Below are 17061 nucleotides of genomic sequence, written 5' to 3'. Positions count from 1 at the left end.
TATCTGAAAAATCTTACCGAAAGTAGTTCCCGCCTCAGGCCTCGACACCGACGACACAATGACAAATCCAAATCCCTCATTCTCTCCGCGCTGGATCTCCACATCATAGGGCAGGATTGCATTGGGAATGACTGTGTTGTTGCTGCCGCCGCCACCTCCACTTCCGATACCGCTGGTGGAGCCTGACCCAGAGCTGACCGTGTTTAGGGAGTTCTGGCTGCCCTGTGGCGTGCGCTTCTCCTCGGTCAGAGATGGGGCCTGTGTGCTGCTGTGGTGAGAGGAGGCAGGAGAAGGAGGCATTTCACCGTCCACCTTTGCCACTGAAGAAAAAGAGAAGGGGGTTGAGGGAAGGTCACGCTGAGAGTTATGCTCTGCAAGTCAATGAGAAACCTCTTCTGGAGCTCTTCATCAACAAGCTGGACACGTAAAGGCCTGGACTCAATCACGTGTATAATCAATAAACCAAACATGCCTCTGAACTGCTCAAGACTAAATGTATGTAATCATCAAACTAGGATTATAAAAAATGTGTGTCGTGTTTGTAAACATGTCAAATTGCTTCTTGAACATCGAGGAGCAGATTTAAAATGAAATCTCCAGTGAATGGCACTAAAGAGCTTAGAATTTCTTAGAAACAGATAAATGTGAATTTAGCAATGGTGTATTACGTTTAGAGCGATGGCGGAAAAGAAATAGGTTAAGAGATCGATTCTTTATTCTGTTGACTGAAATCTGAGCTTAGTTTTTAACAGCAGATGGTGCTGTATGCTTTACACACAGCTGTACTCTGCTGCATCCAATTCCTTACTAATACCACTTCAACCTAAATAATCTTTTTTTTTTTTTTTAAGAGTGTTCATATTGAGCTGTGTTTACATTAATCTAAGGACAAAAATGTATTTACATGAGTACATTCTGAATGCAAAAGTGCTCATCCTTGTATGGATAAAAAGTAGACTAGAGCACAAGCTGCAGTAACACTTTATTTTGATGTATTAGTAGACTGTCAGCTTAATATTTGTTGATACTGCTCCTTCAACAGACATTTAACCGACTATAAGAAACTTTCCAAGCACATGTCAACTTACACTAACCCTAACCCCAACTCTAACCCCAACCTAACCATCTACTTATAATCTAATGAGAATTGGTTGACACGTAGATGCAATGTAACAAACGGGCCATAAAAATAAAGTGTGACCATCTGCTGTTAAAAGACTAAGCTCAGAATCCCATCAAGAGAACAGAGATGCATTTTTAAAATCTTGATTCATTTCTCAAACGATTTTTCACCACAGCTCTAATTGAGAGGTGTTTTACTCAAGCCTGGTCAAATTGCTTTGAGGAGAAAGCATATAAAGGGCATTGAATCAGACGGAAGTGAGTCTTCAACCAATAATATTCTTTGGAAGAAAAGTCCTAGGTGTTGTATGGCCTCTAGTGTTCATTTTAGCGAAAAGCTGTGGTAAATGTTTAGTACAAGGGATCAACCGGCCACAAATCGGTATCGGCCAATAATCACATTTTATGACTCGATCGGTACTCTGGCCAATCTCATGAAACAATTGCAAGTGTTTTCTTTACGAGGAAGACACATGTGCTCTCCTGTATATTAGACACATCAGCTGCACTAAAACACGTGAGGAGATAAATAATGCATGAACGATCGCTGGGCTCCCAACACAGCCAGTAAAATATATACAGATTTATTTGTCATTTACAGGCCTACTTCCATTTAGTCAAGAGGAAATGGATATATAGGTGTGTATTTTAACTTCTTATGCATCAAATATGTGCTTCAATTTTTATTTTCTATTTGGAATCTTTCCAAACTGCAATAATAGTCACTTTTCTTACCTTTTCGCTTTACTTATTTTTTTTATCTGTTTAATATGACTTTCTGTAAAGCTACTCTTGACCATGACATGTTCACACTAAATAGTTATGAGACATGTTTAGGGGATTATATGCAACATCCTTCCTTTATTCTCTTAGGTAAGGAGAGATCTGCACTTGAGTAGCACAATTGAGAAAATGTGCTTTATGCATTATGAAGCTTAAAGCATTAGAATCAGTACTCTGTTTCGGCCGATCACCATCACAAGGAATCGGTGTGATCGGTATCAGCTGACAAAATCCTGTTCGGAGCATCTCCATTTAGTACAGTTCCATTTTTAAAGATGTTCAGAAATGGTGGGAGGAGCACAAGCGTCATATGTGCAATTAAATGTTGAAAAACAAATGTGAAAGGTTGTTCAGAAATGTGATCATATGGGTTTCGAATGAAAATGTTCCAAAACCATTTTTCATCATTGTTTCATGCATGATTTAAACATGTAATTGCAAATGTGTAAGGGCAATGATCTTGGGTAGGTAATTACGAAAAAGCATGATTTCCCTGGGTAAATAGGATATCTTGCCCTACTATGTCACAATGGTTAGATTAGGACTGGAAATAAGGTAAGGGATTTTAGATGAGTAAAAAACTGTAACTTATACTCTAAGACCTGACATATGGGAGCCAGAGCCCTGCACAGATTAATTAGCCAGAGTCAGCAGGCGTACCCTCATTATCATGTGCCATGAACTCTCATTTAAATAAAGTCTGTCTGATAGGAATGCCTAATCAGACTGCAAAATCCTGCATAATTTACTATTTCACTAGTCATGCTGGTCATTACATAAAGGATGTAGAGAGCAACATAAGGAGCATTCACACTGAAGACCTTTTTTTCATATTTCTTGGAACTACTGGTGGAGGTCTGCTTTGTGGAGTATTTGCATTGCAGGAACTGGCAATGAACCCCCTTTGGGGAAAATAAATGAGCTCCTAAAGGACAATAAGAACTACCGGTGATGTAAGTTTATTTTGTTTTGGCTGGCACCGTATTACAAGGTTTACACCACATATAGACAGTTATTGTTAGTTTCATTTGCTTGTCACCTTTGTCTACAGCATTATGCCCTTTTATGAGTCTCAGTGGTATGAAGAATTATACTGAAAGCTGTTGTAGACCATTTGCCTCTTAGCTCTCCTTTTGGCCTTTTCAAATGATAACTTTTATTTCTACATTCCATCTCTAGTATCACAAAATCCATAACAGTGAAATTAGTTTCATTCAGTGCATCCCGTTGAGTATGATTAAGTTCCTATAAGAGAGGAAAGTGCTTTTATAAGCTGTAATTAGCACAAAGCCTAGAATTTGTACTGCCTATTGATATGAATGCACATAAAGTTTAAAAAACACTATTCTTTTTTTAGGCAGCACAATTATTTTAACAGTGATGAAATATTTAAGAACTGTTTATTCAGCAGCAAATCAGCATATAAAAATTAAAATTAATTTGGAAAGATCTCGGTTTACACTGATGCAATGAAGCTGGAAAAATAGCTTTAGCATGGAAATTGTATAGAAATCAGTTCTGTAATTAAACTGTTATAATATGTCTTGCATTTGTACTGTTTTGTTTTATAATATAGTTTATCAAATAAATGCAACATTTATGAGATGTCCTGCAAAAACTTCAAAACTTTTGAAATAACTAATTCAATCGTCGGTTCTTTAAAAAAAATAATGCACAGTGGCTGGACCCATCTGTTCCTGCTGATCTTTCTTGGAGGCTCAACCTATTTGACATTATTAGTTTGGAATACACCACAGCCAAAATAAATGGTGCCAGAAAGAAAACTGTACAATTTTGGTTAAATATGAGAGAGACTGTATTAGATGTTTTAACCCTGATTATTGCAGTATTACTGTTTTTGTTTTAATTGAACTTTTCTGTTGGGTGGATCTCAGGCTTAGTTGTATATGGTTCAAAATCTAAAATGTTCAATAAAAAAATTTACAACAATGCTCATTAAAATTAAAAGCAAGAATAAAGTAGTGAAATGTGAAAACATTTTATAAATGACTTGCATCAAGCCATTCAAAATGAAAATACGAGAAACAAAATCTCAGTGTGGTTTAATGTGGTCATGACTGACTCTAGTTCATCTCTGCTGGTGACCTGATTGTCAAAATAATGCAAGAAAATAGCTCAAATAATCCTGCTGTCATTTGGACAAAGCACATTTTTCAATAAAAATGTAAAATACAGGTTCATGACTGGTAATAAATATTTATAGCCTGTACATATTCTCTAAAATAATAACATTTGAGAGCCTGCTTACGTCCGTATCCAGTCTTGCGCCTCACGGTCAGGTTGACGTGACCCTGTTTTGCAGCTTGTTGCATGAGCTGAACGACGAGCTGATGAGATTTTCCAACAACGGCCGTTCCATCCACGCAAATTAGCTCATCTCCTGATCGCAGACGCCCATCTTCATCGGCAGCTCCATATTTCACAATGTGGCCAATATAAATCTATACGGACAAAAGTTAGGGAGAGTTAGCAAGAGTTTTGAAACAAATCTCAGCCAAACTTCATCGCTTCAGCATTGTCTCAAGGGGGTTTTCTTCACTGAAACACTGACAATTGTGTTTATTTTAGGTCTAATGGTTGCAAAATGTTTTCCAAACTGTATAACATCTTTGGGATTTCTAGCACCCGTTTACCAGGCAAGAAGAGTAGCATTTTGTGTTTCATTCTTTAAGGAGTAGAGTCCAAGAAAAGCGGCTCATCAGTTCAAAGCAGTAACGTGGCCTCATTAAAGGAAAGATCTGGTGGTCTGGGAGATATTTTCTGACTGATCGAGGCTGTACTGCACAGATCAAAGCCTTTGTCAACCTACACACAGGGCAGATGCTTTCACTGGGGAAAAGTTTTGCCAAAAGCTGAGTGTTTGTAATGCGTCGGGCACTTTTCACAGAGAAATGGGTATCGTGCACAAGCTGTGAATACTGAATCGGAGAACTCAGCCAAGCTTGGACTATTATATTTAGAAGATCTTCAAAGGGTCTATGTTTATTGGGTGCCTTTTGGAAAAGTTCAATTATACACAGCCTTATAGAAATGACTAATTATGTCTAGTGTTATGACAATTTAATATAAACAATTTAATAATTAAAAGTTAACTTTTATATCAAGTATTTAGTTTAGCAACATAATAATATGACATGAATTCTAAAATGTATTAACAAGTCATGTTAATGGAAACTTTCATTGAAACATTAGTAATATATATTCATAGCATGATTTACATGCATTACTTAATCGTTTCTTTTTTCTTTTTAATTCCCAGGTTCTGCTGGTTGACCCATTTGCCGAATTGTCCCTGCCAATCTTAAGCCAATTGTAATCGTTTGTTTTGGTTAAATTTGTAATTTCCCCAACCCTTGCAGAGCCAGGGGGATCAGAGTGAGCGCTTCTACTTGGCCTCACCCTGATACACTTAATCGTTTCTTAATAAACAAACATTATGTATATATATATATATATATATATATATATATATATATATATATATATATATATATATATATATATATATATAACATAGAAACAACAACAATGCCATTAAAAGGTCAAATATAAAAATATTAAAATAATAGATATAAGATAGATATTATTTTTTAATTACAATAAAAACGTAATAAAGACTGGACTACAACTGATCACTTAACACGTTTAGATGGACAACATGTCACACCACAGCAAATAATTCCATCAACTACTCAGACCCACAATAGACTAATTGCATGAATAAAAATCAATAATTGTCTAAACTAATAAACACAATACACAAATTAGTCCTGTACTCACCGGCTCACCAGGTTCATTTCCTCCCAGTATCCTGAATCCAAAGCCGGTATCTTTCCTCCACAGGAAGATATCCTGCTCCTGGTAATCAGGCACTAAAAAGAGGGAAAAATAGCTTGAGAGCTGCAGAATGACACACCAGCTTTGATTTACACCCCAATTCTCCTCCTTTCAAGAACAGCTGCCGATCAAGGTGGCGAACAATTTGGCATCTTATTCCCTCACATCTTGATTTTTCTTCTAATTGCTTCACACCAACGAAGATGTAATATAATAGCTACTCTGCTCTAAAGACTTCACACAGCATAATCTGATTAACAGGTAAGAAAATGATAAGCGCTGACACACGTGTGCTTCAGTCTAGATTAGAGATCAAGTGAAATGGAAGAGAAAATCCAAAGGTCTTATGAAGCAGCTTCACACCTTCCCCATCCCCAGCACTTCCATGTCAAATCTTTCAGGACCAGAAGCTCCCCTTCTCTTTTACAGACATCAGCAGTGTGTCAGCTTTTACATTATTGACCCAGTAGTTCTCCAATGCATCACATGATGTTCCGTCAGGGGACAATTAAGTCTGTAAAGTAAGAGATGAGCTGGATACCACGGATATTTCTGATGCAGTGTTTTACTGCAGATCGTTTTTAAACATGCTTGCCTTAATGAATGGGACTCTTTATATGGGTTTTTGACATGAGGTAACATTTTATGAATAAAATTAGTGTTGTCGTAATATAATATGCATTAAATGTCGTCCATTGACCTCTTGTTATAAAAATGGCTGGGTTATTAAATGTTTTACATTTGTGAGGCAAATATAAAAAATGTCCTATATGATGTGACCATCTACAGCTTAAATAAATTAAATAGAAAATCCTAAAATCATTAATAAACACCTAAGGCCTAATTTTACAATCTTTTTTCCATCCACATATTTCTAAAAACAAAATAACTTGTTATAAAAACTGATGGGTTATTAAATGTTTTAGATTTTTAAGGCAAATATCAAAAATGTCCTATATGGTGTGACTGTCAACAGCTTTAATAAATAAAATAAAAATCATTAAATCATTAATAAACAAGATTAATAAACAAGTGCTCGTTTTAAAATCTTTTTTCCATCCATATATTTGTAAAAACAAAAGAATGGATACTTTTTGTCACTGAAAACCATGTCCTCTGCTGTGACAATGGATGCTATATTTAAATCAGACAAATCCATAGAAGACTTTCATTAGTGGAAGAACCCCTTTCAAGATCATGTGACTTTAAGACACATTTACTATCTGTGAAACCACTATAAAATTGTAAAGTTTTAATGTCCTTTGACGTAAAGCACCTATTTATTGAAAATTTTCAACAAGTTCAACCAATCATTAAGAAAAAAATATGATTTACAATTTAATTTAAAATTAATAGCACTATATGAAGATAAGCGAAGATAAAATACATTGCTCTCACACTATTTATATATTATTAAGAGCTTTTTTTTTCAATTTGTCTTCAAATATGGTGTTTTTTTTTCAACAACCCATGTATGTGCCTTTGCTGCAAACTTATTGAAATGCAGCTACATGCTGATGTACAGTAATTTACTGTAACAGAGACAGAAGGCAGAAAGGCACCAGACCCATATAAAATGGCTGCTGCCTGGGCAATTTTCCCACACCATTCGATCTCCATTAGGCAGCAAGGACGGTTGTGGCAGATTCTGCAAATTGTGTGCATTATGGCAAGAATAGACCTTCAACTTCCATTCATTTGTGGTAAAGCTTCACAATGCGGCTGCTCACTGAGTTTATTGGACTGAATGGTTTTGAGCTAGTCCAGAAACGTCAATCAGTTTGTCAATCATTTATCTCTCAATCTTTTCAAGGACAGCGACAGTGTTTTCTGAGGATGAAATGGGCTCTTGTGAGCCATTCTTCTAAAGTAAATCAAAATCATATTTGACGCAAAGAGTGAAGCACACTTCCTGCAAGTGGAGAAATGACTAATGATTTGATTCTTTGGTTACGTTAGATTCAGTTCTTTTAAGGCATTTTATGTCTATGTTTTACCACAAATTTTTAAACTTTAATATATCAAGTTAATAAAGTCGGATTTACAGAAGAAGTGCAATTTGACTCCGAAATGAATTAATTCATATGTCAATGATTCCTTAATTAGATAATACTAGAATCAGGAAAGAAAAACACATGGCATAATCACTGTAGTCCAATTCTCGAACAAATGACTCTAAAGAGTCCATTTCAATGAATGAATCTTTCAAATGTTTGTAAAAAATATGTACTGTAACAACTGAGTCAACATTTTTTTTAATGGAAAAATGTACTGTTTGACTATCAAATGTTATATTTTCCACAAAAAAGGGAAAGAACTGTAATTGGAACCGTTAATGAATCTAAACACTTAAGAGTCGACAGAAGTGGAGCAGTTAAATTCTTCTCAATTCTCATCCACAGCCACAACAGCTTCCTTCTTGAGGGATTTACTAATGAACGACTCAAACAGAAGCTAACACAATGAAAGCACTCCAAGCTACAGTAGCAGAATTTTCCAAGCCAAACACTGGAGCACTTCATTCCACAGCATCTTAACTTATCCACTGAAGGAGACTCTTGTTAATTAGCCCCTCTGCTCTGGCACACATGAAAGTAGTATAGGATTCACTGTCTTCCACCACTACCAATTATATGCACATTTGTCAGAAGACGTGTTCTGGACGCGTTGGAGCGCAAGAACGTGCTGATGGCAGAGAGGAGTGTAATTGGTCAGAAGTGCCTCGGCGTTCACGTTGTCTTTTCGCTGGTGGTGAGTGAGTAGGCGAAAGCAAAGTGAAGGAAAGAAGGAATGGGAAAGGCTAATGAATAGCTTTTGGATGTACAGATGACAGGTTCATCTGAACACAGCTCTCTGATCACAAACAGACACAGTGGATTGGAACTGATGGCTAATGGTTTGCATTAGCTTTGGACAGCTATTTGAGAACTGAAAGACTGCAGAAGCACTCAAAGGGATGTTGAATATAAATGGACTTCTTGGTGGGCTCACTACTTTTCAAATATATAAACGACTTAACGTCCCTTACTTAATAACATAAGATTTGGAAACTGTGTTTTAAGCTGAAAATCTACATTTTGTCGATGTCTTGAAATTAGGGTAGGCTTTTAAATCCACATAAATTGGCAACTGCTCTGATTTTAACCAACCTCAACCATACATTTTTTTTACACCAAAGTTAAATAATTTTCTGCAAAAAAAAACAACACATTGACCTAGATGTCAATGAGTTAGTTTACCCTAAAGCAATGTTTCTCAACCACCTTCCTGAAGGACCACAAAAAATGCATGTTTTGGATGTCTCCTTTATCCGTCACACCCATTACAGGTCTTTAATTCTTTCATTCCCTTTTCAATAAGCTGATGATCAGAATCAGGTGTGTTTAGTTAAGGAGACATGGAAAATGTGCAGTGCCAGTGGTCCTTCAGAAACGTGGTTGAGAAACACAGCCCTAAAAAAATCTGTCATCGTCCATTTATTGACCCTCATGGTGTTTCAAAATTATTAGAAATTATTCTAAACATAAATGATATTTTTTTATCAAATCGTTCTTGTTCACCCAATCCTTTGGCACTCCAAATCTTTCACAAAGAGATTAAAAAATAAATCCAAGCAAAGTACCTTGTCTGAAGAGGTATCATCCACTTTTGTTTTAACAAAAGTAAACTAAATTTAGATTTATAAAACTCTAATTTGGTCAAGGAAGCTCAAAAATGTTTGCCAGATGTGTGACAACCAATGAGACACATTTGAGCTTCTACAAGAACCAATGAGGTTTAATCTCTAATAGACATGGCTGAGCATCCATACTCGCTGATCAATATTTATATGTTAAGAACAGCTAAAACTAAATATATATATTGTAAATTGAGCGGGTTTCTTATGAAAAATTTTGATTACATCACTCAATTCAAATAGATTTATTTTTTGACCTCGTTTTAAATAATTCAAAGAGTCAAGTGTCTCAGATTTGATCAAAAATACCTTCATTTGTGTCATTAAAATGACTCTAGATAACTTCAAATAGGCATTAAACAACATGAGAGTGAATAAATGATCAGTCTAAATGGCAAAGCAGAAAAACCTAGTAAAAACCAACCAACCAACCAGTCTTGATATCCCATTACCAACCAAAACTAAGGAAGAGACCCCAGTGATCCGCTGCCAAGCACCCACCACCGGAATTCCATATTACTTACGCCTACTTTCATACATGCTCCTGGACTGGGCCCAGATTTTAAAGGGATCTGGCTTCTTTTGGAGGGTTCCGTCTACTGGAGGGTCCTGGGGCAGGCTGGGCAAGGGCTGGGACGGGGGTGGTGGGGCGGCCGACTCGTTGAGCAGGGCCTGAGAGGCGTGGAGAGGAGAGTCTGTGTGAATGCTGCGCTGACTGGACACGCTGTGCTGGGAGCTGCCCTGACTGTCCTTGCGCTCCAACTGTTGCTGTTGGGAGGGGGGAAAGAGAGCGGAAATGTGAAAACGTGAACATAAGACAAAGCAGAACAACCTTGCCAGCATCTTGAAGATGGACTGGAGGCATTGAATAAGGAAACAAAAAGGTGGGAATGAATTGGTTGAAGGACAGAATGACGCACAACTCTCTTTACATTTCAGTAAGGATTCATTTATGAGAATGACATCAACTCTAGTTGTAATATTTTGCCTCAAGCATTATTCAGTCTTCATTTTATTACTTTATAAGTTTGAATCAAGGTCGTTTTATGGTCAATATGAATATGCTAAATGTGAACATTAATATTAAATGTGAAAATAAAATAAAATAATAAAAGGAAATAATACAAAATAAAATAAATTATATTAAAAATTATTTTAAAAATAAAATAAAATGAGGGTCCAAAAAGTCTAAGAAAATCTAAATAAAAACTGTAAATAAACTCTATTTTGGAAGATATAAATAAAAAAAGCAACATTACATTGAAGCATACTTCACATTCTGCACTATTTCTAGGTCACAAATCAAATAAGCAAATCAGAGAGACTGATCATGTGACTACTTAGTACAGATGGTCAGATGTCCCAAGATGCTTTTTGGATTATTCTCAAATTGAGGATAACAAGATCATCAGGTTTTACACAAACTTACAGCTTGCTTACAGATGCTGTTACTGTCAGTCAAAATTTAGGATGAATATTTTCAATATATACATATTAGTTGTAAATAGGCTGCAAATGCTTATTTCAAGAAATAAATCATAGTTTTAAAGCATTACAAGAGGAGCCTTTTAATGATCTCTCCTTCACCAAGTCATCTGAAGTTCTCTTTAAACCCACGCACACACCTCTGGGTCCTTTTATATCACAGCACAACCCATGAATTTGTGCAATAGAGCCAGAAAGAAAATACAGAATACAGCAATAAATAAAAAAATCAACCCCCAATCCAATAGGTAGCTAATAAATCCATCCAAATAAAAAAGAGGCCATTTGAGAATTGAGAGGCGCTCTTCTTGGCATTGAGAAGTCATACAAGCAAGGACTCCATTTCAACAAAGTAGAAAAAAAACACTAAGGCTGCCATTTTAACAGTAGAACACTGATTATTATCTGTACTGTCTACAGATATAATCTATCATCAACAGGCTGGTGGAATGTAAAAGGTTAAATTAAAAACACTTTCTGAATCTGCTGGTTTTTGGGTAATCATTTGTGGGCTATTACAGGTCGTCCATGTGACCAATAAAAGCAGCCCTCCTCCCAGGGGTGAACACCACCCTCAAACTCTCTGACCACATGGCATCGCTGTCCACCAATGGGGAATTTGCATTAAAGTCAGATTCTCTTTCAAGACAGTAACACTGTATCAGCTCTGAACACCAGACCAACGTCAACAACATAAAGAAGTGCATCAACAAAAAGGAGAGTAAAAAAAAAACAAGATTAAAACATCAGTACTCACCAGTTTGGGGCTCTTCTTCGCAGGTGCCACCCCTACAGAGAGCGAAAGAGACAGAAATATTAATTGTGTGCACACAAAGATTTCACCTTCCCCACAGGCGCAGATCTGAAAGCAATCCCAAGACAGATGGATGACTCCAATCAGGGCGCGTGGTGGTGGTGGTGCGGCGGCAGCAGCCCCCTTTCTCTTTCCGTTTCCTCGCTCATTCCTTTACTCCCACAACCATAAAGAGGGCAGCACGGACCATCCGCAACAGAGGACCGACCCCCATTACCCTGATTAAATTCTAAGCAGACCCCATGAACTTAAAGGGACAGTTCAGCCAAAAATAAGTGTGCTTTTATGGAGCATAAAAGGAGATACTTAACAAAATGTCCCAGCTGCTCATTTCCATACAATCAAACAAGCACTAGTTTTTCAACAACAACAACAACAACAACAGAAAAACAAACAAATAAAAGCAGCCAGGACATGCGATTCTAGAAATTGAATTTCAGGTAGAACGATCCCTTTAAACCTACCAGACACTGCGCGAGAGATGAAGACAGAAAAAGAGGAGAGCGACAGATAGAGAGAACCAACGAGACACAGGAAGAGAAACAGAGAGGGGCTTATGCCCAGACAGGTGCTAAGCTATTACCCATGGAGAAGGAGTCCAAGATACTGAACATTAAATTATAGGCAACGGTCAGTTCCCCTCTTACTGAAACCATCTTCCAGCGTCCCTGCCCCTCGCGACGTTGCTGCCGAAGGATCCTGCATCTAGAGCCAGTGCTTGATTCTCCTGTCTTTTGAGCTTCTCTTTTTTCTCTCCCTCTCCCTCTCTCTCTCTCCTTCTTCTCTTTCGCCCTCCCCCTCCTCGTTTCGATGTGCATCACCCTCGCTCCGTCTTCATGTGTTTGCTCCTTCTCTCCCCGACGCCAGCGTTCTTCGCCCTCGCTTTACCATCAGACTCCCTCCTCCGAACATCATTTCCCTCCCACTTTTACATGCGTCGATGGACCATCGCTCCCTCCCACATCTCCACATTTGACAGGCCACGCATAAATTATGCATTCAAACATAAATAGATGTGGATGTCATTTATAAAATAAAATAAAAACAGGAAAAAAAGAGATTCATTAGAATTTCGCAGCTGGTTGTGTGTTTCACAAGATCTAAAAGGTTGTGCGTGATCAGTCCTCTGATTTCAGTCTGGCCTAAAAAAAAAAAGGCTTCTTATTGTGAAGCTGTTCCCTTGAGAGCAAGTCGTCTGCGTGTGAGCCTGCCCACAGTAACACACATGCGCACTCATGCAATTTGATACAAACAGCGTCCAGCTCGTCCTGCACACATCATTCTCTCTTCTGCTTTTTATTCTCATACAATTCCAGGTATTCAATTTTCCATTTTCCTTTCTGCAGCAAATTGACCTGTCCCATCAAGCCCTGCCCCCAGCCTGACTCATTATCCCCCAAACAAACATCACCATCCTCTGCAGTCTGCCGCCTCCCTCCTCCGCTTCTCTATGCCCGTCTCCACTACAGTCCATTAATTGTTAAAAGTTTCTGCAGCACCGCTACATGGCCTCTTTGCTAAAACACACGCTTTTTCTTGTGTTTATGTATTCACATCAAATCTTGCAAAATCAGTTATTTGGTAAAGCTGATTGTTGTGAAAATTGTTTAGATTGCCATATATCTATTTACAGTATTTATTTCTTACTTAATTATAATTAAACTCTATTTATTTGTAATATTGGTAAGCAAAAATTCAAACCTAATTTCTCTAATAGATTGTTCATGTCAGTTCACAGTAACATCAACACTTACAAACACAACTTTGCATATTATATGTGTTAATAAACACTGAATTTATGAATATTAATTCATATCCATAGTCCCTTTATTCATTAGGGGTCGCCACAGCGGAAAGAACCACCAACTTATCCAGCACAGCAGATGCCCTTCCAGCTGCAACAATGACCCAGCCGAGACTTGAACTAGCAACTTTCTTGCTGTGAGGCGACAGTGCTAACCACTGAGCCACCATTTATGAATATGTTCTAAAAAAAAAAGTACTGTTTACCGTTTAAAAGGTTATTTCCCCCTAAATATTGAAAATCTTATTATGTTGGACCAAACCAATAAGAAATGTGCTATTATTTCAAGAAGATATATTTTAATCAACTCAAGCCACTGTAAATCTGACCCAACAAAATATCTATAAAGAGATAAAAAATAACTGCACATGAATTAGGCAGTTCACTCAAAGGCTTATGGAGAGACATGAACTCTTTCTATGATGCGCACATTTCATTTAAGCTTTTCACATCAGCTAATAAAGCTTAAAGCATTCCACTTTGATCATGGGAGCAAGCATAACCAATGATGTTAATTTAAGAACCAGTGAGGTTTGCTGTTGTGCGTCAAGCAGGTATGGTTGAACTTCTGTTCATGTTCACTGTTTGACGTTTATATAAAAGCTAAATTTAAATCTAAAATTAGAGCATTCACAACCTTTCAGAAGACTAAAAGCCACTTGATTCATTTGAATGTATTTATATCTCTTTATGAATCCTTCAGTTGTGTTTAAAATATGAACACATGTCTTAAGGGTTTGGAATAATGTAAAGACGAGCATGTGATAACAAAAGTCCAACTGTGGGGTAAACTAACCCTTTAACTGATACTAAAATATCTTAGTCTTACTGTAAAATACGAATTGAATTAACATTAAAGATGCTCACTAAAGTTTCCCAGTTGAATTCAATTTGTAAAATTGATTCAGCTAAACGCTGGTGATTCATGTGATCTCAAGTGTAATTTCAGTAATATTTTTCTGGCTCAGAACAAACTATTCCTCAGTTGCACAGCATCGAGCAAACATTCAAAAATAAATGAATCCACGTTATTATTGAGAATTTAAGAGTAGATGTGCTGGTCGTATTTTACAACCCATGCAGCGTGTGTCTGGAGGTCGTTGCTTATAGAGGAGAGATCCTGCCTAATACCTTCTAATCAATCAATCCATTTCACTTTACTGGGCACATAATGGCTTTATCTGAATCTCATAAAGCTGTGCTGCTTGCTGAATGAAAAGCAAACAAAGTGACCAATGCATTAAAACTGGATGACTCTTATTGTGATTGCCGCTCAACTCTTGGACCCGTTTCAAATCCTACCGTCATGCACTTTGAGGTAATTTTAAACCCCCTGCCATTTCCTTTCCTCATTGCTTTGTGCACGACTAATGTCATATGAGTCCAACATCTGCACCAATCTGTTATTAATTCAGAAGCTTGAGCAGAACAGCAAAGAGCTGTGATCAGACATATTCACTTCAGTGCAATGTTCAGAAGTCATGAAAATGAAGTTAAATAATTCAGCTCATGTCTCAAACCAAATTGTGAGTATGAGAAACTAAGCCAGTTAATCAAACCCAAATGGACTCAATAACAGTGTTAAACATGTCATGGCAGGTCAGCAGGAGAACCGGCAACAGGTCAGCGTGAACCGTGTCAGGCACAGAGGAGACTAATAAGAAGGTTTAGCAGGTGAAGATTATGATACACAGCATGTACACGTGCATGTGTGTGGAGCATGAAGGATGCGCAGGGTTTTGTACTGGACCCCCCTTCCTCGACCAGGCTGATAGGAACAGATTCTTATGGTCTGGACCATCTGCCAGTGATGCAGTCTGACATGTAGAGGAATGAAAGACAGTCTCTGAGGAATGGCTGTATGAACATGAGCCTGTGGTGTGGAGAGTCTGACACCAGATGCAAAGCCATTTTCATGCAAGATTATTGTTAAAAGCGTATGAAGGCAGCATTCTAAGGCATGAGCAGGACACCCAAAGTGAAGCCTGGTACAAAAGATAGGTGACTTAATTAAGCTGCCTACTGGGATAACTCAATTTAGCATCAAAGTTGCTTTTCTGTAACCCCTATGACCCAACTTAGTGGGAAATGCAGAAAAAGTTGCCCCTGAATACACTTACATATCATTGAACACAACCGACACAAAGTCAGGGACATCCAGGCAAAAATAAGGGTAAGTTTAATTTTTTTCTGCTCCTCCACATTGAAATCCGTCATTGTGATGTTGACCAATAAAAGCATAGAAGCTCTTGTATATAGTATGTAGATTTCAAATGTGGGAAAACAAAAGAGAGATGCTAGTACCAGGGTCTGTTCTTCGTACGTGGATTACTCAATTAGCTGAATTTGGTTATTGACAATATGACACAATCTAGGATCATTTTGTTCTTCAAAACTCATCTAAAATTTGTTGTAACAGGTCTGACAGCCCAAAACTGCTCGAGAGTAAGCTTATTTCATATAAACAGGATTAGATTGGGTCATTTCAAACAAAGATAATACTGAAAGTATGTATTAAATTCTGATATTTTCTTACAGTAGAAGTTGTATACACTTTTGAACAATTTGTGTATGATAATAGACATGCACAATATTTAACATCTTTTTTTTAAAGGAATAATAATTTATGCAGTCATGCACAAGGTTTGACAGTTAATATGACGATGATTTGAGTCTGAAGTTGCAGACACCTTAACTGATAATAAATGCTTGATGCGAAATTAATCTAAACAGCCAGTTTTATGTAATTTTGCTCACATGGATAATGAAATGTTATTCAGATGATATCATTATACTGCTGTACCTTCAGCCAATTTACGAAATTGTTTGAAGAACCAAATTAGCCAGAGATTAGTTATCAAGAATAAAAAAATCAGGATCTGTCAAATCATCTTAGATCATTTAAGCGAGATACGAAGAATGGACCCTTGTTGCTGCAAGATGGAATTATATGCCTTATGTTTTCTTGAGGCTTGTTAATGTATTTTATGGAAGTCAGCAACAAAATCCGCCTTCTCTATGACATCACAAATGTTAGATGTATTCTGATTGGCTTTTCCACCACTTTAAATTCAAAATTTCTAAAAGATGGCTGGATTGTGCTTGACTTAATGTGTTGTTTTTTGGTCAACAGCTGAAACAGTGATTACAACTATATTGTTTCTCACATTGTTGTCACTATAGTCATATAGTCAAATGACATATTTTCTCAAGTAATAGAACGACTAATAAAACTTTATAGATATCATGACAGTTAATGCCTTTGGTGTGAACAGCCCACAAAACTCAAATGTGCTTTTCATTAATGAACTTTAACAAGGCCAGTGATAATTTCATGATGGCAGACAGATTATAAATTTGTCACTCAACGTTGTACTGTTAAAATATAAAGTGCAATGGAAATAGATTATTAGAAAAAATAATGAATTTCACCTGTATCAGATACATTTAAAATAGTGGACAAAACCAACTCAAGATAAGATGAGAATTAAGAGATGTCTATAAATATGGCTTCTATAC

General features: G+C 37.1%; 1 protein-coding gene across 51 annotated transcripts in view; it reads right to left on the bottom strand.

The window, feature by feature from the left end:
• magi1b (membrane associated guanylate kinase, WW and PDZ domain containing 1b) overlaps nucleotides 1-17061 on the bottom strand; it is a 228228-nt gene that overhangs the window by 17965 nt on the left and 193202 nt on the right. For 29 of the 51 annotated variants that reach the window (XM_087272281.1, XM_087272258.1, XM_087272285.1 and 26 more), the window contains 5 exon segments: nucleotides 11682-11713; nucleotides 9964-10207; nucleotides 5707-5798; nucleotides 4175-4367; nucleotides 18-320 (listed from right to left, as the gene is read on the bottom strand). In XM_087272281.1, the coding sequence (XP_087128407.1) occupies nucleotides 18-320; nucleotides 4175-4367; nucleotides 5707-5798; nucleotides 9964-10207; nucleotides 11682-11713 (864 nt within the window). 51 annotated transcript variants of the gene reach the window in all.

The sequence above is a fragment of the Danio rerio genome, chromosome 11 (genome assembly GCF_052040795.2).
Source record: "Danio rerio strain M-AB ecotype USA chromosome 11, GRCz13ab, whole genome shotgun sequence".
Classification (NCBI taxonomy): domain Eukaryota; kingdom Metazoa; phylum Chordata; class Actinopteri; order Cypriniformes; family Danionidae; genus Danio; species Danio rerio.
This window is presented reverse-complemented; position numbering and strand designations above follow the sequence as displayed.